The sequence below is a fragment of the Helianthus annuus genome, chromosome 4, assembly GCF_002127325.2.
Source record: "Helianthus annuus cultivar XRQ/B chromosome 4, HanXRQr2.0-SUNRISE, whole genome shotgun sequence".
Taxonomy (NCBI): Eukaryota; Viridiplantae; Streptophyta; class Magnoliopsida; order Asterales; family Asteraceae; genus Helianthus; species Helianthus annuus.
The window spans coordinates 14011002-14035265 of record NC_035436.2 but is presented as its reverse complement, the minus strand read 5'-3'; the positions used below and the strand labels follow the sequence as shown (position 1 = coordinate 14035265).

At 38.2% G+C, this 24264-nt stretch overlaps 1 protein-coding gene across 1 annotated transcript; it reads left to right on the top strand.

Annotated features, from left to right (window-relative positions):
• The first annotated feature begins 5752 nt into the window (after positions 1–5752).
• Positions 5753–6468, top strand: LOC110932921. The gene is made up of 2 exons (XM_022176173.1): positions 5753–5900; positions 6029–6468. The coding sequence occupies exons 1-2, from the start codon at positions 5753–5755 to the stop codon at positions 6466–6468; spliced, it is 588 nt and encodes a 195-aa protein (XP_022031865.1).
• Positions 6469–24264: the final 17796 nt, after the last annotated feature.

The following is a 24264-nucleotide window of genomic DNA, read 5'->3' as shown; positions in this document are numbered from 1 at the left end:
CCGATGTGGCGGCCTCCTATTCGCTGTCCACCACCATGTCATAGCGGGTGTTTGAATGTTTGAATTTTAAATTCAAACCATTTGGCCAAGCCAAGCGGTCACCCCAACCCCCAACATCCCCTATAAATGTAACCCCAAACCCCACCGGCTACCTCATCCCAAACCGTCGCTATCCACCGCTACCCACTTGATCCCACGAACCCGCTACCCAACCCGAAGAAGATGGCATCTTGGACCCACGAGGAAGAATTGGCTCTCGTCACAAGCGTCGTTGACGCTATGAAGGGGCGGCAACCCGACCAAACACGATATTGGCCGGAAGCACTCGCAACCTACCGATATAACATCGGACACGACCGCCACAACCTCAACGCGTGCCAACATAAATGGCGCGAGCTACGGCCCAAGCTCGATCGTTTCAAGGCTTACTACGAAGCCATTCCGAGCGGCGAGTTAAGCCACGAGGACCGGGTGGCGGTGGCGAACATTGAGTTTCGAGGCAAGGAGCGAAAGACGTTCGACAAGATCGCCCTTTTTGAAATTTACCTAACGCTCTAGGTTTTTTATTTTGTAATTTTTAGGAATTATGTAATTCTTCGGATTATGTAATTTTTTCGAATTATGTAATTTTTAAAAATTTAATGAAATTTTAGGGTTTTTTCTTATAAATGTTGTGTGAATTTTATAAATTTTTTGTAATTCTTTTAATAATCTGCCAACCCAAGTGGTGCACCCACGCCCCGCCATACCCCACGGACACGTCACTAGGCGGTGGGGGGGGGGGGGGCGGGGCTCCAACTCCACGTGTCAACTCATGCCCCCAACCCAAGCCCCACCATACCCCACGGTCTAAGACATGGATTTGGAATTAATCAGCTTTTCTCTGCTATACAGGATCCATATGCAGAGACCTATTATTATTATGCATATGTCATGAAGCCTCATATCAATCAACATCTCAAACTCAAGAAATAATATTACACGTGATTCCCAAACACAGATCCTCATGTGTATCTAAAGAGCGACATATTAGTTATCATGTACTGACTTCAAACCCTCATGAATCTAATCCGGTTAATAATGGAGAAGCACACACTAAGAAAGTATTGGTTTGACCTCAAAAAGTCAAAAGTCTAACCTACAAGTCAAACTCTAAGTTTGACTTCGGAAGTCAAATTTGTTAGTTTCTGATTCAAAGCACCAATGATTGGAGCAATGGCTAAATGAGATTAATGCAACATTTCTAGGAACAAACATAAGTGAGATCAGTGCAACAAGCCACTTACAGAACTTGAAATTCCTAATATTGATAAATGGACTCTAGTAGGAGTGTTCAGAATTCGTTTCGAATTTGAAAAATTCGAAATTCGTTTCGATTATCAAGAATTCGTTTCGATTATAAGAATTCGAATTCGAATTCGATTCAATTCGAGTCAAGTAAATCAAATACGAATCTAATACGAATTTACAATTTCAAATTCGATTCGATTCAAAATTCGAATAAAATTATACATTTTTATTTATTATTTTTATATATAATACATATATGACTTTTATTAGCCTATACTATAAGTTATTTTCAAAATTTATTCCAACTATTAAAATTACCCATTACCGGGTAGGGATCCTATACATTAATACAGAAGTGTGATAAGTGTATTATAACACTATATATAACACTATATAACACCATATAAACACCGTATAACATAATGTAACACCATATAACACCATATAACACTATGGAACACTATATAACACTATACATCTATCATAGACATGCTATCCGACAAAATATAGTGTTATATTTGTTATATAGTGTTATATAGTGTTACATAGTGTTATATAGTGTTACATAGTGTTACCCGGTGTTTATATGGTATTATATATAGTGTTATAATACACTTCTCACACTTCTGGATTAATGTACAAGATCCTCTATCACCCATTACCAAACCCACTACATGGCACATAACTAAAATCTAAGTAACAATTCTATCAATAGATTTCTAACCCTAAAAATATTAACTTGTAATGTGAAATGGTTATTCCCGACTTCTCGTCTTGAATGTTAGACTTATAGTACTTTATTTGAATCTTTTTAATGTGATATCGTGTTTTATGGCTGTAACACCCTTGCTTGTTTAATACAATACTTTATATAAATTTCATAAAAATACATGTTTATACGATTACACGTAGTATGACAATACGAGTTTACTGAAACTTTTACAATTTAAAAGTTAATGAACAACTTAATGTAATTGAATTTGTCGTTTAAAAGATACGACGAAACGTCGCGCAGAAGCTTTTAACTTTATTGTGTTCGGTTCTTCTTTGAGCTTGATCTTCATCCGGGCACTCTTTGCAATCACCTATGATCAAAACCAACTTAAAAGTTAGTTTTGATAGTTAAATAACAAGTTTAAACAAGTTATATGGGTCAAACAAACAAAATTAAACGTTTTTCAAGTTCAGGGGGGCTAGGCGTCTCGCCTAGGGTCTAGACGCCCCACCTAGCCCCCTTTTTGGCAGACTATTCATATTATGTTGCTGTACATACCCAACATGACCCGATTTCACGGAAACGAGCATAACTCTCTCGTTTTTAATCCGTTTTACCCGATTCTTTTTCCTACGCGTCCGTAATTTAATTCTCCATCTAATGGAGTTAAAATCCAACATCCAACATAATAAAATTTCAGACTTTTAACTCCTCGACTTATTACCCTTTTTACCAACTTTTAACCCGTTCGTGATTTCATCTAACAAACTTGATTGTGGCCCTTGTTTCTTTTGTAAACATATTATTATGATTATTTCCTATTGTACAAGGTTCAAATCACGTGTTATTACACATTCTTAACCCGTTTCGCTAATACTTCTATTTTGACCCGTTAAGGGTATTTACGCATTTTAGTCTAGAACTTGTGCTTTTCTTTTGATGCTACAAAATTTCCATGTCTAATTAACTACATATATTCCACCACAACTATTTTGTGGTGGATTTAACATATGAACCCCTTTTTCCCAATTTTACCCATCGGTTGGTCATTTTTCCGCAATTGACTATTTCTAGGCGTTCGACCCACAGATGTTTTTGCCTAGAACTTTTATACACATCTAAGGGTTACAAACTCATAATATAAGTTTCTAAACAACCTCTAAGGGTCATTTACATTGTTTACCTATTAAGGGCTCTTTGGTCACATTTAATCCTTCTTTTTTGAAATGAAGGATTTCGGCTAGATATTTGACCTTCTTTGCACTTTTAACTATAAGTCCACATATGCGTACCTGGCTCGGGTCATAGCATTGACCCGTTTACATACCTCTTGCTTTAAATTTTCTAATTAAAACAACGCAACATATGTTATTTCCTGTAATTACAAAACTCAAAAAGCGATTGTCAAATGTTATTGTCAAATGGTGTTAACCACACCATTTGACCCATTTAGTCTAATTGACCATTTGTCCGTATGAGATGGTATTTAATTACCATTTCACCCCTTTAAACCTATCCCTGTTTTTCTTTGAACTTGTTTTACTTAAAACCGTTTTTATTTATTCGTCATTACATGACTAATTTACCATTTTACCCTTTTTACCATAACTCATGATTCCTTACCATTTTCCCCTCATTCCAACTCTCATTGAATCGTGTCGGAATATCATATACCAACCACTTAGTAGCATTCATATCATTACTTGAAATTAAGTAACTTTGCAAATAATGTAAAGGGGCGTAAGCTCTACTTACCTCGCATCCGAATACGCTTTCTTCTCGTGCTTGATTCGTTTGAGCGCTTCTTTCCCAAGCCTCCACCTAGCTCGTTAGGCGATAAACTATCATTATTCACAAGGTGGTTAGATTAGTCATTTCAATTCACGACTATTCCACCTTACGTATTTTCTATGTCGAAACCACTATTCGACTTTATCATTGGTTAGTTTGACTTTTATAGGTCACTATCTTAAATCATACAATAAGCATCATTAAGTTAAATCAACATTATGATTAGAACCCGGTTGAACCCTTATTTCACGTATTTAGTCAAACAAGGCAATTACGCGTTTTAACAAACACCTTGCGGGCATAATTTCTCACAATTTATTATCAAGCTCAATACTTGTCATTTAGCCATGGTTAACATCAACTAAGCATGTTTACATCTATTTTCACATTAACAAAATCTGAATTTACTTCCTAGAACTCAAATTACACTAGAACCACAACTAAAATTCTAGTGTTTAACATGTTCCTACAACACCCACTTATCACCTTCAATGGTGATTGTGAATTCACAAGAAATAAGCATGATTTCAACATGTGATTGACTAGGGTTTTACTCCTAGACATTATATCATTCCTATTTTATCAAAATAACAAACATGCAACCATCAATTTCGAATTCTCTAGGTTTGATCAGAAATTCAAGTAGAGAATTTTTGTCAAATATTGCATACCTTATGATCTCCTTTCGATGGGGATCATCAATCTATGCTCGGAATTTGATTTGGGACTGAAATTTGCCTTCAATTGATCAAATAGCATGAACTTAGGGTTTGAGAAATCTGGGTCGCCCCTCCTTGCTTTGGTCGATCTCCAGAAGACTCCAAATGGAGTGTTTTTGTTTTAATAAAATGTTTTTATTAAAACAAGTTTCAAGTTAAACACTTTTGGTCCCTCTAGTTTCTCTTAGTTTATTTTTAGATCTTTAACTACACACAAGTCATCATCTAACTATGTTAATTATTCCTAGTTATTTTAACGGGCTCGAGAAATTATAACCCGTTATGTTTTATGTCCCGTTAATTTGGGCTTTTTATATACTTTGTTTTCTCAAAGTATTTATTTTCCTATTTAATTAATATTAGGTTTATTTATTTAAGTCCTAATATTTACCGGGTTAAATTTTACCACTAACGGTATTTTACCCGTCCTTTACTATTAACGTGGTTGGATTACCAAACCCGTTTTCGGGATGTTACAATGGCTGCTTTAAAATTTAGGTTTCATTTTGATGGTTATTTACATGTTTTTAAAGAATCCGAATCAAATCAAATTTATTCGAATTCGATTCGGATTCGAATTCGAATTTTTAATCGAATACGAATTGGGTTTTTTATTCGAATACGAATTTGATTCGAATTCGATAAGTTTTAATCGAATACGAATTCAAAGGAAAATAAAATTATTCGAATAAAAATTCAATATTCGATTCGATGAACACCCCTAGACTCTAGGTAGAAATTTGGTTGAAAGAAATGATAAATAAATATTTTGTTACAATATAAATCTGTTAGGTTAGTTGAGGGTATGCAGTTGTAATAAGTGATAGTGGAGGGACTGTAATTGTAACATGTGTAAGAAGTAGTTAATGGTAGTTATAAAGATAACAACCCCAAGCTATGAAACTAAGCTTGATTTGGGTTTTCTTTTCTCTCTCTTGTGTGATTCTCTCATTCCAAGCTAACAATTGGTATCAGAGCCAACCGATTCTTATCGGAGCTCATTGATTCCGGTTACCACCAGTTTCCGATTATCTTCTTCAGCGAGTTTTCTTCGAATTCCGTCATCAATTTGTCAATTCATTCGAATTCCTACTCATTTCCATTGATTCTTGGAGTGATCAATTGTTGATCATTCTATTCCATATCATTAATCAGTTGCCTGATTCTTGATTCATGTTTCCTCTTTTTTTTCTTCATTCATATCTGCAACTTTTTGTCATTCTAGTGATTCAGTAAGATGGCTACTCGAAACCAGGAAGTTGAACGTCTTGCAAAAGACATCAACCGAATAGATGTTTTTACAACACAAAATCAAGAAACACTAATGGGCTTGAAAGCAGCTTTTGATCAGATGCAAGCAACATTTTCAAAACTGGAACAACAAGGCACTTTGATTCCAAGAAACGAGAGGATAGGCTCAGCAGTAATCGCTTAACAAAAGTGGAATTTCCCAAGTTTAATGGTGATGATGTTGAAGGGTGGATTTATAAGTGTGAACACTTTTTTTCAATAGATGATACCCCTGAAAGGTACAAAGTTAGATATGCTGTTGTCCATCTAGAGGGTAGAGCCTTGCAATGGCATCAAGGGTTTATGAAATCCTCTGGGAAACAGATATGTGATGTGACTTGGGATGAGTATACAAGAAATGCATCCACTAGATTTGCTGCAACACTAATAGAGGATGCTATGGGTGCACTCAAGGCATTAATCCAAACTGGTGAACTAGAAGATTACTGTGATGAATTTGACCTACTTTTGAATAAGGTAACATTACCTTATGAGTATACAATTAGTTTATTCATTGAAGGGTTGAAACCTGAAATTAAGTGTCATGTCAAAATGTTTAAACCTAAAACATTGAGGGAGACATATTCTTTGGCAAGATTGCAGAATCAGTCAAATAAGACCCTGGGTTTGGGTAGTATGAGTAACACAGGCTCCACCAGTTAGAAATACAATTCCCAATCCACAAGAACTAACAATTTGACAAATATTGGCAAGCAGCCTGTGCTAGCCACTCCTGTCAATTCTGTACCATCAAATGCAATTGTTCCCAAGAAAGTTACAAATAAATACATGGATGACAAAAAGGGCAAAGGGAGAATGTTTTTATTGTAATGAAAAGTATGTAGCAGGGCATAGCAGAGTGTGCAAAGGCAAGAAACAGTTGTTTTTAGTGGAAGTGGATGAATATCCTGAGGATGAAGAATTGGAAGGATCGGAGGAAGAGTCTTCTGTGCAGGGTGATCCACAGATTTCCTTAAATGCCCTTATGGGTATCCCTTCCTACTCCACTATGCAAGTAGTGGGCACAATTGGTACCAAGCAACTGTATATTTTGTTGGACAGTGGGTCTACCCACAACTTTATGAGCAGTGCTTTGGCCCAAAAGTTAAGGTGTCCAGTCAAACAAATTAATAATGTACAAGTCACTGTAGCTGATGGTAATAAAGTGGAATGTGTAAATGTCTGCAAGGACTTTCAGTGGGTCATGCAGGGCAACCGGTTTACTCTTGACATGCTGGTAATTGATCTCTCAATAACTATGATATTGTATTGGGCATTCAGTGGTTAGAAACTTTGAATGACATTATATTGAATTTCAAAAACTTGATTATGAAATTTAGTGTGGCTGCTCAAGAATTTGAACTCAGGGGAACTAAGAAGCAAGGGGTGAGTTTGTGTTCAATGGAGAAAATAGCAATGATGATCAAGTCTCAAGTGAATGTTTCTCATGCTCAATTGTTTACCATTCAAGATTCAACAACTAAAGATTGCATGTATCAACCAATCATTGGTGATATTGAAGAAAAGGCTAACCTAGACATATTGTTACAAGAATATGAGGACATCTTTGAAGTTCCTCAGGGTTTACCTCCTTTAAGACCTTTTGATCACAAAATTGTATTAAAAGATGACAAAGTGAACCTGAATTTGAATCCCTATAGATATCCTGGTGCCCAAAAGGATATCACTGAACAAATGACACAAGAATTGTTAGATTTAGGTGTGATAAGACACATCATCAGTTCTTTTGCTGCACTAGTAGTCCTTGTCAAAAAGAAAGATGGATCTTGGAGAATGTGTGTGGACTACAGAAGGTTGAATGAAGCAACTATTAAGGATGTTTTTCCTATTCCTCTGATTGAAGAACTTCTGGATGAGTTACAAGGAGCTAGTATATTTTCTAAACTTGACCTGAGGTCTGGATATCATCAGGTGAGGATGTATGAGCCTGACATCTATAAAAATGCATTTAAGACTCACCAGGGCCATTTTGAGTTTCTAGTATTACCCTTTGGCCTTACTAATGCACCAGCCACATTCCAATCTTTGATGAATGCCACGTTCAAGGATGTTTTAAGGAAATGTGCATTAGTTTTTTTATGACATTTTGGTGTACAGTGGTACATGGCAGCAACACCTGTTGGACCTTAAATCTGTGTTACAACTTATAAGGGTTAATGCTCTTAAGGCTAAAAAGTCTAAATGCTCATTTGGTGGTGGAAAAGTGGAATATTTAGGCCACATCATTACTAAAGAAGGTGTTTCTACTGATCCTAGCAAGCTCAAAGCAGTTCAAGAATGGCCTATTCCAACCATTGTTAAACAGCTAAGGGGTTTTTTTAGGACTAGCAGGGTATTACAGAAGATTCATTAAGAGTTTTGGATCCTTAGCCAAACCTCTTACTGAATTATTAAAGAAAGACAGTTTTAGTTGGACCATTGAAGCTCAGTTAGCTTTTGACCAGCTCAAAGAGGCTCTTAGTACACCTCCTGTTCTGAAACTTCCTGATTTTTCAAAGAAATTCATTGTGGAAACTGATGCATCAGCAAAGGGGATGGGTGCAGTCTTAATGCAGGAAGGGCACCCTTTGGCATACATTAGCAAAGCACTATCTCCTAAGCAACAGAGTTTATCTGTTTATGAAAAAGAATTACTATCCATTCTCATGGCTGTCAAACAGTGGCATCACTATTTGGTTACCAAACCATTTGTCATCAAAACTGATCATCAAAGCTTAAAATACTTGTTGGAACAGAAGATTGTAACTCCCCTGAAGCAGAAATGGCTTTCAAAACTCCTAGGGTATGACTATGAAATTTGTTACAAACAAGGGGCAGATAATGTCGCAGCAGATGCCTTATCAAGGGTGCAGGGTTTGGCTTTGTTTCAAATCAGTTTAAGTTCAATTCATCCTACCTTATGGCAAAAGATTCAAGATGCTTGGCAACATGATCCTGTCACCAAAGACCTTATTGACAAACTTAAACAGGGAGTGGTGATTGCTAACAGAAGTTGGGATGGTCAGTGTTTAAAAAGAAAAGATAAGCTGCTAATTCCTAATGACGTTCCTCTCAAACAGGAGATCTTATCATTATTTCATGCTTCAGCCATTGGAGGACATTCAGGTGTGACCCCTACACTTAACAGGATTAAAGATTTTTTTCTATTGGAAAGGCTGTTCTAAATATGTGCATAAGTTTGTCTTGGAATGCACAATATGTCAGAGGGCTAAGTATGAAACCACTGCCACACCTGGACTGTTACAACCACTGCCCGTTCCAAAATCCATTTTCAGTGATATTTCAATGGATTTTGTGTCTGGTTTACCTAAAGTCCAGGGCAAAGATACAATATTAGTATTGGTGGACAGGCTAACTAAGTATGGTCATTTTTTGTTATTGAGTCATCCCTACTCTGCTGCTACTGTGGCCAGTGTTGTTATGGACAATGTATTCAAAATTCATGGTTGCCCTGCCACAATAGTCTCAGACAGAGATCCTGTGTTCTTCAGTACATTTTGGAAAGAATTCATGAAACTACAAGGCATTGAGCTAGCTATGTCATCTTCTTATCACTCACAATCTGATGGACAAACTGAAGTCCTAAACAGATGTTTAGAGTCTTATCTAAGGGCTATGAGCATGGATGCTCCATTGACTTGGGTAAAATGGGTTCCTTTAGCTCAGTGGTGGTACAACAGTACTTGGCACTCCACTATTAAAATGACTCCCTATGAAGCCCTATTTGGAGTTAAGCCTAATATTCACATTCCTTATATTTCTGGTGAAACTACTGTTGCAGTAGTGGAAGATTTTTACAGAGACAGGGAAAGTATGATTGTGAAATTGAAAGCTAATCTTGAGATTGCTAGGAACAGGATGAAACAATTGATTGATGCACAGAGGGTTGACAGAGAATTTGAACCAGGGGATTGGGTGTATGTCAAATTACACCCATTTTCACAACAATCCTTAAAAACTCATCAAAACAGGAAACTATCACCTCGATATTTCGGTCCATTCCTAGTTCTACAAAGAATTGGGAAAGTTTCTTATAAATTGGACTTACCGGCACATGCTCAAATCCATCACACTTTCCATGTATCCTTGCTAAAGAAGGCTCGAGGCTCCACTGTTGTCACTAGACCAATTCCACAAGGTCCGAGGTTTATATTACAATCACGAGCTGTGCTGGACCGTCAGTTGGTGAAACAGGGTTCTAAAACTGCAATGAAAGTGTTAGTTCATTGGGAAGGTCTGCCTGTTTCGGAGGCTTCTTGGGAATTTTTGGAGGATGTTCAACTGAGATTCCCCAATTTCAATTTTTGAGGACAAAAATTTTATAAAGAAGGGGGGTATTGTTACAATATAAATCTGTTAGGTTAGTTGAGGGTATGCAATTGTAATAAGTGATAGTGGAGGGACTGTAATTGTAACATGTGTAAGAAGTAGTTAATGGTAGTTATAAAGATAACAACCCCAAGCTATGAAACTAAGCTTGATTTGGGTTTTCTTCTCTCTCTCTTGTGTGATTCTCTCATTCCAAGCTAACATATTTTCATAAAAAACCCCTTAAGTATTGAATTGTTGACCCCTTGTTTTCATGATTCATGTCTCATTATAAAATGATTCTTCGTTTAATTCATCCTTCAAGTCGTTTCCAAAACTGGTTGCAAATCATCCGTTGGTTAAGAGAACCAATACCATAGATTCTTTATGTGATGATCACTTGGTAGAACAGAGGATATCAAAACGAACACAAACATGAACATCAAATCAGACCCATCTTGCCTTTTCCTTATTTGAATCTGCCCCGACATCACCAGCAAGTATCAATTCAAACAACCAAATAAAGCAACCTTAATATAATGATTCACAACCAAACAATTTGTTTCAATTCATCACAGATAATTCGTAAACACTACAAATGTCAACAGTAGAATTATTATATGTTCTGAACACGGATTTAAGACTAGTTTCAATATGCCCCTCCAGCTCTAGTCTTTCACAAAGTTTCATCAGTGATCCTCCATCTTTCGTTCTTTAACCTTGTCACCTACAAACCATAAATATATTTCAAATACATCTCACTAGAATATATGCTATTCAGTGAGTTTATAACATTATATATTTCAACAAAAACCTGCATCGCTTGTTATTGCTTCAGTATTGGCCCTTCTCCTTTTGGGAGCAAATGTAATATGTTGTTTTTCTTGAAATAGAATTGCATCTGGATCAATCCCTCTTTTTTATCCGATAATATGAAGATCTTTCAACAAAGATATGCTATCGGGAAGATGACTTATAGGAGCATCCGACCAGTAGAAAGGTAAAGATAATTGAGATGCTTTAGCTTATAGATGCTGGATGGAACATCTCTTATCTTGGTTGATGTTAGATCTAGTCTATACAAACTTTCTAAATCTCCTAGGTTCTCTGGTAGTTTCTCAAGTCCAGAACAATTAGAAAAGTCAAGATATTCGAGATGCTTTAGCTTACAGATGCTGGATGGAACATCTCTTATCTTGGTTGATGTTAGATATAGTCTATTCAAACTTTCTAAATCTCCTAGGTTCTCTGGTAATTTCTCAAGTTCAGAACAATCAGAAAGGTCAAGCTCTTTCAGATGTTTTAACTTACAGATGCTGGGTGGAATATCTCTTATCTTGCAATATCTTAGATCTAGACTATTCAATGAATCTATTTGACCAAAATCCTCGGGTAACTTACAAACTTTACAATGATATAGATAGAGAGTTTTAAGATGTTTCAACTTACAAATGCTATCCGGGAGATGTTTAACTTCTGAAAATGATAAATCTAGCCATTCTAAACACTCTAATTGGCCAATGTCCTCTGGCAATTCCTCTATGCCGCAATCTCTAAGGTAAAGAAATCTTAAATGTTGTAAACTACAAATGCTTCCCGGAAGACTTTTGAGTTTTCTGCAAAAATTGAATGATAGATTAACAAGCTTATGAAGATTTCCAATTGATGAAGGTAGGTTTTCTACATCATTGTTGTCACACCCCGACCACGTAGGACAACAAACCGTGGCGGAAACGTCGGGGAGTGTTGCAACAGAAGCTATTGTTTCACAACCATGGATACAAAAAGTGTTTCGTTTTATTGATAATATTAAACATTGCATTGTCTTAACATAGAATAAACAAGTTTTACATCGTCTATCACTATTATTATGTCACTAAGGCCTCGTCCAGATCCTATGTGACGCATGCATCCTAGTAGTCATTCAAGTATCAACACCTGAAACATATGTAAAAACTTAGTCAGCAAAGAAATGCTGGCGAGTACATAGGTTTTAAAGGAGTGTCGAATTCATGGCTAGTTTAAGTGTTGCAATACTTTATTAAAAACTTTGTTTTGAAAAGAGCATAATATTGCAACTTAATTAACCAACTCGAATCAAGCGGGTTATAGTTTATAAAACCTCGTAGCCATGATTCTTAACCCAAAAACATTTGCTTTTGAAAACCAACTTGTAAAACATCTCGTAAAAACTCGTATAGTTTATATCTCTTAGAAAAACATCGTTGTGTGATATCGTTTCAAAATCGTTTCCTCGGTGAGCTAAATAATGACACGCAATGTAATATGATAGAAGCACTTATATATATAAGATGTACCAGCGGCGTATCTACCATGATACTATCATACTACACCCGTCCCATTAGCTAATCATTGCCCAAAACCAATCGTTTAATTCGTTTACTCGTTTCACCTCGTGTATCTCGTTTCAAATCGTTTAACTCGTCCCAAAATCGTATTCGTTTTAATAGTGAAACAACTTTTGGTCGTCTCGTTAACAACATTCAAACCTTTGTGACTCGACTAACTCGTTTCTCGTTTCGTATTAACAAACCACCAAAGGGTAAGTTAACAATCATCAGATTCAGTCGTTATCCACAACCCCCACACATAACCATGGGTGCAGTGCAATAACGGGATTTGTCAGATCCTATGGTACCATAACCTAATACTGGTCGGCTTGATCGGAGCTAATGAATGTCATTTGTTATGTAATTACAACCAACAAGTCGTGTACACCTTATCGAAATCGTTATTAGTTTTGTATAAACCACCTTAATCATTTTTGAAATCATCGTTTAAACTTTGAAATTCGTTTTGTACATGTCACACCCCAAATTTCCACGTGTCACCGGTGGGCCCGGTGGGGGAGTATCGTGACGTAGTTGATATCATCATGTGTCAAACAACACAAATTATAATGCACAGCGGAAGCAAATGAAAATAGATTTATTTCAACCATTTAAGTGTAATATCAAGTATCACAACTAGTCGAAATAGATCGACAGGCGGATCGAAAATAAAAGGAAGAAATTGTTCAACAGATACATGCATCCCGAAAGCTTGCGAGACTCTACGATGCTAAGGAGAAACCAGCCTATTTCGTATAGCACCTGCACTTAATCTTTTTGGGAAAATACGTCAGTTTGCACTGGTAAATACAATTTAACTGACTCATTTTGAAAACTTTTGAAAAATTGGTTTTAAATGCACAAGGCACAAAACATTTTATAACTTGGGAATAATTAATCAAAGTTAAACTTGTAAAAGATTTACATGTTTGTTAACCGTTCAGTCGCCCGAGTCATATCGGGTTTAAGGTTAAATGACACACCACTTAGTATAAGTCCGCGGCGGGAAGCCAACGTTTATACCTTAATAATGGACATAATACCGGGTGTACGCCTACACCCGGGTGTCAAGGTCGTGGCCAAAAATGATGCCAAGGATATCCGGGACATGGTCATTAAGCTCCCAAAGGCATAAAAACAAACAACACCAAGTTTTCAAACAGGTCACATTGATAATACCCAACTACTAATGAGTTGGGGTCAATTTCCCGACCAAGCGGTATTTTATATACCGTACCCCCAAGCCCGTATAGGGAAAATAAGTTAAGAGTATTTACCTGAGCAAGTATAACCACAATTTCAAAAATGCACGTGTCTTTTACTGGGCTCCTATTCTAGAACGAAGGTTATAATAACCTATTAGAATCCTAACGGGTCTTTAATATAGCCTAGGCTTAGACCGGTTAGTTTCAAAGAGTAAATATGGTTTAATCGCGAGGAATGCGAAAACCGGGGAGGAAGATGATTTAGACCCTACAAGCTTGGATACTTGTATATTATGGGTAAACTAAACACATTCTGAATTTAGAGACTAAGATGATACGGTTTGACCCGTTTCGGCTAATATGCGTGAACTAGTCACATAAGCCGATCCGAACGCGAAAGTGCGTAACGAGTAACCATATAAGTCATATGCAAGTTTCCTGAGATTATATGCACCAAATATATTGTAATATCAGAAAGGTATGTCCAAATATGCCCCAAATGTTTTTAAATGCCAATTACGCCTCATAAGGGCATTTTGGTAATTTTACATAAGCTAGAAGGGTAAAAACGGAAAATCTGAGTTTCCAACTTTAGTCTACTGTTATAATACATATTTTTATAAAATATATCAGTAGGTATTAGACCTTTTATATAAAAACTAATTTCGACACATACTATGTCGTAAAAATGCCTAAAAAGGCGATTTGGGGTCATTTCCGGGTTTTAAAAGAAAAGCTGATGTTTTTATATTTCTAGAAGGCTTAAAATATCATATTTATCTTAATAAATCAGTAGGAAAAGGTTTGGGGTCAAAAGGTTTTGTAAAACTCGTTTTATGGTCAAAAAGGGTAATACCGGCATAAGCCGAATTAAGCTTAGAACCTCTAGTTATGCTCAGCCTAAAAATGAATAAAAATCTTTAAAATTCCCAAAATATTATTATATAACAGTGGGTATAAAGTTTTGATAAAAATTTCGGGTTTAGATAGGTTAAGCGTTAAATACGCTAATTATTTACTAAGAAGGCTTCTAATTACGCTAATGAGCATAACTCTTAATCTTGACCTCAAACTGATGTCAAATTTTGGGGACAACTTTATATTTCAGTAACTAAGGTGTCTACCCTTTTATATTTTCAAAAATCATGATTTTTGGACATTTGGGCATAATGGTCAAAATATGGGCATTTAACGGAAACATGCATACGAACTAGATATCTAATGAACCACATTGTATAATCATAGGAGGATATACTAACATGTTAATAGGTCCAAAAGAAGCTCTAAGGTAATTTTAATCTTGACTAAAACGGGTCAGAACTGAAAGTCAAAGAGAAAGTCAAACTATGCGACTTTCGGTTCCGAACCGGGTCTAAACAGAAAATTGTCGAGTTGAACATGTTCTTATACTTATTTCCAAGTTATATTAATGTTCAAACAGGTTACATACAACCTACATTGCTAATTATGCGTTAATTCGAAATTAAGCATTCTGTTGACTTTTTATGATTAGCTTTGACTCGACAATTGACTTGCTTAGAGTGGGAATCTGGAAACACCCTTTTAAGGGTTTGTTACCCACTTAATTACCTTCCTAAAGGTATCTTTAATTCGTGATTTGACAAAGCACATTATGCTTAATCACGAAGTCAAAACTTAATTACGACGGTTTGACTTTTACTTAATTAGCTAAGCTAGAAAGGATTAAAGAATGTTAAGGACACTTACAAGAGTCATAAGATGGATTAGAGAGCCTAAGAAAATGAGTTGGTGACCAGAGGAGTTCCAGAGATTCTTTAGCCAAATGTTCCAAATGAGCAAGTTTCAAAGAACACACTTGAACTCTTTATATAGTGAACTAGATGCTTTAGGATCATGCCAAGCAACTCTAGGATAGTTACAAGATCATCCCAGATGTCCCTAAGGGTCTATATACTGCCTAGGAAGCCCATAGAATCAAGAATTTACGTTTTAAGTCGGTTAAATGTTTTGGACAGGCAGTTGTCCAAAACTTACTGCCAGCGACGGTCTTACGAACCGTAAGCTTGAGGCCTTACGGTCCGTAAGGACCTCTTGCGGACCGTATGCTACAGGGGTTACGGTCCGTAACCGACTTTACTGAAACATGGTTCAGGTGTCCTCCTTACGGACCGTAAGCCTAAGGCTTTGCGGTCCTTAACCACTCCTTGCGGGACATTCCTAGGTACCCTGCTTACGGACCGTAAGCCAGGGGCCTTGCGGTTCGTAAGTGATGGTCAGAAGACAAAAGTTTGCAAACTTTTAAGTCTTCACCATGCAACCACAATACCCGAAACATGCTGTCTCTTTTCAGATGTGGGGCCTTCAAGACCAGCCATTGCATGCCTTACTTCTTCTTACATGTTCCCCATTCATATCAACTCATTAAGGGACTTGTAAGTTGACGGAGATTTCATAGAAATGAGTCTTGGATTTTGATAGGAGTTTGGCCAAGCTTATAACAATTCTTATTCATAAGAATTTTATTTAAATTAGGAGTAGTAACAACTTATAATTCCATAGCCCTTAATAAAGATGAAACTTTATTTATTCGGGAGCAACCGGTTATCGTATGAGATGATCATCAATTGATTTAAGGATCTTGGGATTTATAAAAATTTGGGTCGCTCAGAGGTAATTTAATAACGTGTCGCCCTTGGGTCGTTCAGAGGTATTTTAAATAACATGATGCCCCTTTTTATTAAAAAAATCCTACCACATATCTCTTTATTAAATCCGTTTTTTTTCTGACACGTCTGTCACACATGACACGTGTCTTTATTCTAATGGACAGGAATTTTCAAGGTGTTACAGTACATATGAATCACCCCAAAACAATTGAAAACAGTAAAAGAGGGGACTATGTACTCACATGTAGTGCAAAGTATCCTCGATCAATAGAACTCAAGCAAACTCAAGCAAACCAAAGGAATCAAGTGGCACCTAGTAATCGAACCACTAGTTAAACAATAGACGCGTAAATCGGAAGATTGGACAGAATGAGGTCTTGTAAACCAAATGAGTTTTGGAACTCATGTGATATGGTTTAACAAAGCCTACATCCTAAATCGGAACCTAACCTAAGTGCTTTCGACCCATCGCGGCCCATTAAGGTAGCTTACGCTACTTTAACGTGTCGTGCACGCAACAGCGCGTTCGAGACGTCTAACTAGTCCTATGACAAGTATTATATGCCCATACATGTTTAATTATGTTACATAATCAGTTATGTGTAAAAAGTTTAGGTTACATATGCTTAATTACCAATTATGTATGAAAAGGGTATTTTGGTAATTTACTAAGGGCATATGACTACCTACCATGCGACTAATTAAACCTAAGTGACCATAAGGTATAACCTCGAAAGGTTATTCCCTATGCTACTATGGTTACTAAACATGTTTGGTCGGATCTTAACGATTGACCAAACGGGTCGTGTTCGAAAGTCTAAGCGGGTGTTTAGTCCGCTTGACTTACGACTCCACACAAGCACTAAACTAACAAGTGACGAGCTAAACATGTCGAAACATGTTTAGTTAAGTTAGAAAACAGGTTTGGATATCAAAACAAACGGTTTTGATATCCTAGAGTAGTTTGGTTACAAAATACGTGAGAAAACGCATTTTGGCCGAAACTACGACTCGTCACTGAGCCTAGATAACGTGGTAATCAGTAGGTATAGTCACTAGGGACTATAACCATCGTGATTACGCTCACGTTACAAAGTTCAACGGAACTTTGTGTTGACCATTGACTTGGTCAAAGCTGAAAGTCAAACTTTTTTGACCTTCATGCTAGAAATACAAGAACAAGCAAAAAGAGGACTTACCAAGGGTCCAAGAAGGGTGTTTGATCTAAAATAGCTCAGGTATGAAGTGTAAACACCCCAACTTAGAGCTGAATTTAGATCAAGTGTGAAAAACCCAAATGAGGAAGCTTGCTATTTATAGGAAATGGAGATCAATAGGATGATTCCAAGTGTTTGAGGGATTAATCTTGGCCATACATGTGGGTTAATGGGAGTCAAAAACCAGCTCCAGGTATTGCAAATATTACATTAAAACCCCTGAATTCAGCCCAGATTGCTAATTCTGAACTTTCTGTCTAACAAGGCCACGCGGCCCGCGTAAGATTTTGCTTAGTCTTACGTGCCCCGCCTGAGGATGTTTGACAGATTGTCAGTTTTAGTCCCTGCAGCTTAGAAACTTGCATTTCGGCTCATTTTTGGCACGTTTAAGCCCCGTTAACCCCATTTCAAGGTTACAAAATGAAGTTAAACTATAGGGAACTTAAAACATGCTCAAAAATATCTCGGATGTCGGTTCGTTTGGTCGTACGGTTGCGTTATTCGCTTAATTACGACAGAAGTCGTAACGAACGCAAAAACGATCCAAATTAAGCGACGAATGGAATTTTATCATGTCACACACTAAAACATAATATTTTAATGATTACATGAATTTTTGGATGTCCGGATATATTCAGAACGTAAGATATGCGCGAAAATGCAAACTTGTGCACTTTTTGACGCATTTAGTCCCTATTGATCAATAAAATTTATTTTAGCATACCGAACCCCTCAAAGCCTGTTTCTAAGCCATGTAAAGGTTATTTAGGGTATGTTTAACTTATGATCAATTTTCGGAGTGTTCGTTACTATACAATTCGGTATAGTTTCGCAATTTGACATAATTAGTCCCTGCGATCGAACAAGGTTGATTTTAACACACCGAACCATCCAAAACTTATTTATAAGTTATGTGGAGGTTATTTAAGGTATGTTAAGCCTATTTCACTATTCCGGAGTGTTTTTTGCATTAAACTGGTTATATTTACGCATTAGCGCGCATATAACCTTCCAGAAAGCGAGTTAGAGCTTGAAATTGGAATCGAATCGAATTGCACAAATCACCAAACACAAATATACACATAATACATCAAAACACATATAATAACACCAAAGAACATTGTTTTATTAATAATCAACATAGTTTTACATCGTACAGAGATTACAGAGCACAGTTGTCACAGTCTCCCCTACTTCAGGAAATTTCGTCCCGAAATTTTAACTAGAGGAAGCTTGTGAAAACAAATGTGGATATTTGGTTAACATCTGATCTTTACGTTCCCAAGTAAATTCTGGGCCACGTTTGGATTCCCAACAAACTTTAACCAAATGAATCCGTTTGTTCTTCAACTGCTTGAATGCACGGTCCACTATCTCCACGGGTTTCTCGACAAAGTGCATTGTTTCATCGATTTGGATCTCCTCGAGAGGTATGTGAAGATCAGCGTCAGCTAAACACTTTCGCAGATTGGACACGTGAAAAGTCGGGTGAATATTACCAAGCTCTGGAGGTAGCTCTAGTCGATAGGCAACTTTCCCAGTTCTTTCCACAATCTTGAATGGTCCCACATATCGAGGTGCAAGTTTTCCTTTCTTTCCAAATCTCACGACTCCTTTCCAAGGTGAAACCTTGAGCAGGACACGGTCTCCGACTTGAAATTCTAGGGGCTTGCGTCCTAAATCCGCATAACTCTTTTGACGGCTTCTAGCTGTCACAAGATTATCGCGAATTTTCTTGATTTTGTCCGTTGTTTCCAGAACGAGCTCAGGTCCAGTAAGCTGAGCTTCACCGGCCTCGTTCCAACAGACAGGTGAACGACATTTTCGACCGTAGAGAGCTTCGAATGGTGCCATTTTAATGCTAGCATGATAACTATTGTTGTAAGAGAACTCGATCATTGGCAGATGAGAATCCCAATTACCACCAAAGTCTACCACGCATGCTCTAAGCATATCCTCCAAAGTTTGAATTGTCCTCTCGGATTGACCATCTGTTTGGTGATGATAAGCAGTGCTTAGATTTAGTTGGGTTCCCATAGCATATTGCATGGTTTTCCAGAAATGAGATGAAAATCGAGCATCACGATCAGAAATGATATCCAAAGGAACACCATGTCGTGAAACAATCTCATCAACATAAATCTTTGCAAGTTTATCAGCAGATAGGTCCTCGCGAATCGGGAGAAAATGAGCTGATTTCGCTAATCGATCGATAACAACCCAGATAGCATCATGACCTTTAGAAGTACGCGGTAGCTTAGTGATGAGATCCATCGCAATGCTCTCCCACTTCCAAACCGGTATCTTTGGTTGTACAAGCAAACCAGAAGGTCGTTGATGTTCAGCCTTGACTTTAAGACAAGTTAGGCATTTTGATACATATAAGGCAACATCTTTCTTCATACCAGGCCACCAGAACTTAGTACGAAGATCCTTGTACATTTTATCAGCACCAGGATGGATAGAATATCGGGACTTGAGAGATTCGTCCATCACTAGGGTGCGGAGATCGTCTTGTTTCGGGACCCAAAAACGATCCTTGAAATAAAGCAAACCATCTCTTTTTGCTTCGAGTTTAAGCTCAAGCTGATGTGGTAATTCCATAACCATCAAATTCTGTGAAACACAAAATTGCTGAGCTTGAAGAACACGAGATTGGAGATCAGATAGTGTTTGAACGGAATGAAGCTTGACTCGCTATTTTCGACTAAGTGCATCGGCCACGACATTCGCCTTACCAGGATGGTAGCGAATTTCGCAATCGTAATCGTTCAAGAGTTCAACCCAACGTCGTTGCCTCATGTTCAGCTCTTTCTGATTAAGAATATGCTGGAGACTTTTGTGGTCTGTGAAAACCACACACTTCGTTCCATAGAGGTAGTGGCTCCAGATCTTAAGCGCGAAAACCACAGCTCCTAACTCGAGATCATGAGTCGTATAGTTCTTCTCGTGGATTTTCAGCTGTCGAGATGCATATGCAATAACTTTTCCTCGTTGCATGAGGACGCAACCAAGGCCTAAGTTGGATGCATCGCAATAGACAACGAAATCATCGTTTCCCTCGGGCAGAGATAGAACAGGAGCATTACATAACTTCTGCTTCAGCGTTTGGAACGCTTCTTGCTTGGGTCCCCACTCAAAAGGCTTACTCTTCTGAGTCAAAGCTGTGAGTGGAACCGCAATCTTCGAGAAATTAGAAATGAATCGACGATAATAACCAGCAAGACCAAGAAAAGATCGAATCTCAGTCGGCGTTATCGGTGTATTCCACTCCTTAATAGCAGCAATCTTGGATGGATCCACATGAATACCCTGCTCGTTGACTATATGACCTAGAAACTGAACTTCTTTAAGCCAGAATTCACACTTGGAGAATTTAGCGAAAAGTTGTTCCTTCTTAAGGAGTTCCAACGTTAAGCGAAGGTGTTGCTCGTGATCGGCTCAAGTCTTCGAATAAATGAGGATATCGTCGATGAACACAATAATGAACTTATCTAAATAAGGTTTACAGACCCTATTCATTAAGTCCATAAAGATAGCTGGAGCATTCGTCAAGCCAAAAGGCATGACTGTGAACTCGTAATGCCCATATCTCGTACGGAAAGCAGTTTTGGGAATATCTTCTTTGAGAACACGAAATTGATGATACCCAGAACGCAGATCGATCTTAGAAAAACATGAAGCACCTTGCAGCTGGTCAAAGAGATCATCAATTCGTGGTAGGGGATATCGATTCTTGATGGTAAGCTTATTAAGCTCACGATAATCGATACACATTCGAAAAGACCCATCTTTCTTTTTCACGAAGAGGACAGGAGCTCCCCAAGGTGAATAACTCGGACGGATGAATCCTTTATCAGATAACTCTTGAAGCTGTTTTGATAACTCTTGCATCTCTAACGGTGCAAGACGATAAGGTGCTTTCGCAATCGGGTTGGCATTAGGTACAAGGTCGATATGAAACTAAACTTGACGAACTGGAGGCAAACCAGGCAGTTCATCGGGAAACACCTCTGGATAATCCCGAACAATCGGAATATCCTGGATACTCTTACTTTTGCTTCTCTCCTCGGTGACATGTGCTAGAAAAGCAACATATCCCTTTCTTAAATATCTTTGGGCCTTTGTACACGACATAAGCTTCAATCCACCAGATGGCTTCTCGCCACGAACTTCCAAAACATCGCCAGATGGAAGAGGAATACGAACAATCTTATCGAAACAAACCACCTCAGCGTGGTGTTTGGTTAACCAATCCATTCCAACGATGACGTCAAAGCTCCCAAGTTGCATTGGCGTGAGGTCAATAGGAAAAAGATGGTTATCAAGGTTCAACTGACAATCACGAATAACAGAATCGAGAACAAGAGGTTTACCAGTAGCAACTTCGACAGATAAGGGTTTCCTCAATTTAGTTCTAGGTATCGCAATCAAAGGTTCAAAAGATAACGAAACAAAACTTCGATCGGCACCAGAATCAAAAAGAATAGATGCGGGTTGATTATTAACAAGAAACGTACCATTGACAACCTCGTTGTCGGCCCTCGCTTCGTTTGCATTCAAATTGTATGCTCGCCCTCGAGCAGGATTCACATTGGCGTTGACGTTCGCATTCTGATTCGCATTAGCATTTGCCAGCCTCGGACAGTTGTTGCGGAAGTGGCCAAACTCTCCACAATTAAAACATGAACCTGGTGGGAATCTAGCAGCATTCCCTTGTGCCGGAGCTTGAACCTGGGCAACCTGATTTTGTCCTGAACGACAAACATTGGCTAAATGCCCAAATCTACCACACGTCGTGCATTGCTTACAAGCTTGTTGTGCAACATGATGACCGTTGCAGCGAGCACAATGAGGTGCGGTACCGGCATACGCCTTTTTCGTAGGAGGTTGAGCCGGTGTGTTCTGTTCAGCCTGTGTCGTAACAGCAAAGTTATGTGCACCCTTTCGGTTCCTTGATTTCTTCGACGACTCACCTTCTTTACCTTTACCCTTCTTCTTGTCTTTCGCAGAATCAGACGATTTATTCTTGTCACCCTTGCGAGTGAGTTTACCCTTTCTGACTTGGGATTCAGTCAGGGTAGCAGATAACTCGATCGCTTGACGAAGGGTAGTGGGTTTAACAACGGTCACAATATCCAGCATAGAATCGGGTAGACCATCGATATATCTTTCGATTGCTTTGTCTGGTGGGGTAACCATGGTGGGACACGATAGACTGAGTTCCTCAAAGCGATCCGTGTACGCACGGTGCTCAGCCCCATCTTGTTTTAAATCGTCAAACTCTCGCTCCAAAGCTCGAATCTCGTGACGGGGACAGAACTCTCTCATCATGAGAGCCCGAAGCTCATCCCATTCTTGTGCCAACGCCACTTCGGCACCCCTATCGCGCATAATACCATTCCACCAGGTAAGCGCTCGCTTCTCAACACGCTTGAAGCAAATTCAACCTTTCGTTCATTCGGACACTGCACATGCCTGAATGTGTTCTCAATACTCTCGAACCACTGTAGGAGCGCAGTTGCTCCTTGCGACCCAGAAAACTTTAGAGGTTTAGCAGAATTGAAGTTCTTGAAATTACACTACGCATTGTTGTTGTTATTATTGTTATTGTTGTATACCTCGTGAACTTGAGTTACAACACCGGGAAGCACAGCAGCCACTTGCTGAGAGACCAGGGTTGCGATTTCTTCAATGGTGAAAGACTGTGCTTCACGTCGTGGAGGCATTGTCTAACAAGGAAATATGAGAAACGAGTAAGGTTGATAATTAGGAAAAGCAAAAGATGTATCGACAAAGCACAAGGAGGGCGATCATTTGTTCGTTACCTCGAACAAACAAATGACACGCAGTGACTAATCAAAGTAAATGAATCAAAATAATGCATCGCGAAGACATGCTCGCCTATAAGTGAACACTCAACCCAAGAGTTCCCAGGTAAGAGTGACTGGTCCGATTATGTGGATTTGTACGAACACTCTAGCCTTAGACAGAAAACTTAGGGTACAGGCATTCACTCTTCCAGTTTGCACGTGTTCACATTATTTTAATCCAAACTTTGACGAGATTTTGAAAATTCAAAAGGCACTAAGCCAAATTTGAATCAAACTGGAAGGGTTCAAAATCATAAAACAGAGGGTTCAAAACCTAGTAATCAATCATCCTAGAACGGATGATTAATTTTCGAAGCAGATTCGGATTTGTGTTCTCGTTGTGGTTATCACCTAAGGATAGGTGACGGTTTTGTTTTAAAATCTAAACACAAGTAAACTTGTGTTAGGGTCCTAAAGTTATAGTCTAGGTCAAAGCATTACTAATAACCTAATTCCCTATAACCATTGGCTCTGATACCAACTTCTTCTGTCACACCCCGACCACGAAGGACAACAAACCGTGGCGGAAACGTCGGGGAGTGTTGCAACAGAAGCTATTGTTTCACAACCATGGATACAAAAAGTGTTTCGTTTTATTGATAATATTAAACATTGCATTGTCTTAACATAGAATAAACAAGTTTTACATCGTCTATCACTATTATTATGTCACTAAGGCCTCGTCCAGATCCTATGTGACGCGTGCATCCTAGTAGTCATTCAAGTATCAACACCTGAAACATATGTAAAAACTTAGTCAGCAAAGAAATGCTGGCGAGTACATAGGTTTTAAAGGAGTGTCGAATTCATGGCTAGTTTAAGTGTTGCAATACTTT

What these genes read in the sequence shown, in the direction of transcription:
- LOC110932921 (XM_022176173.1), top strand. Translation starts at nt 5,753, where the DNA reads ATGGCTACTCGAAACCAGGAAGTTGAACGTCTTGCAAAAGACATCAAC. An exon ending in TTCAAAACTGGAACAACAAG is followed by an intron (nt 5,901 to 6,028) that starts GCACTTTGATTC and finishes TTTTTTCAATAG; the next exon opens with ATGATACCCCTGAAAGGTAC.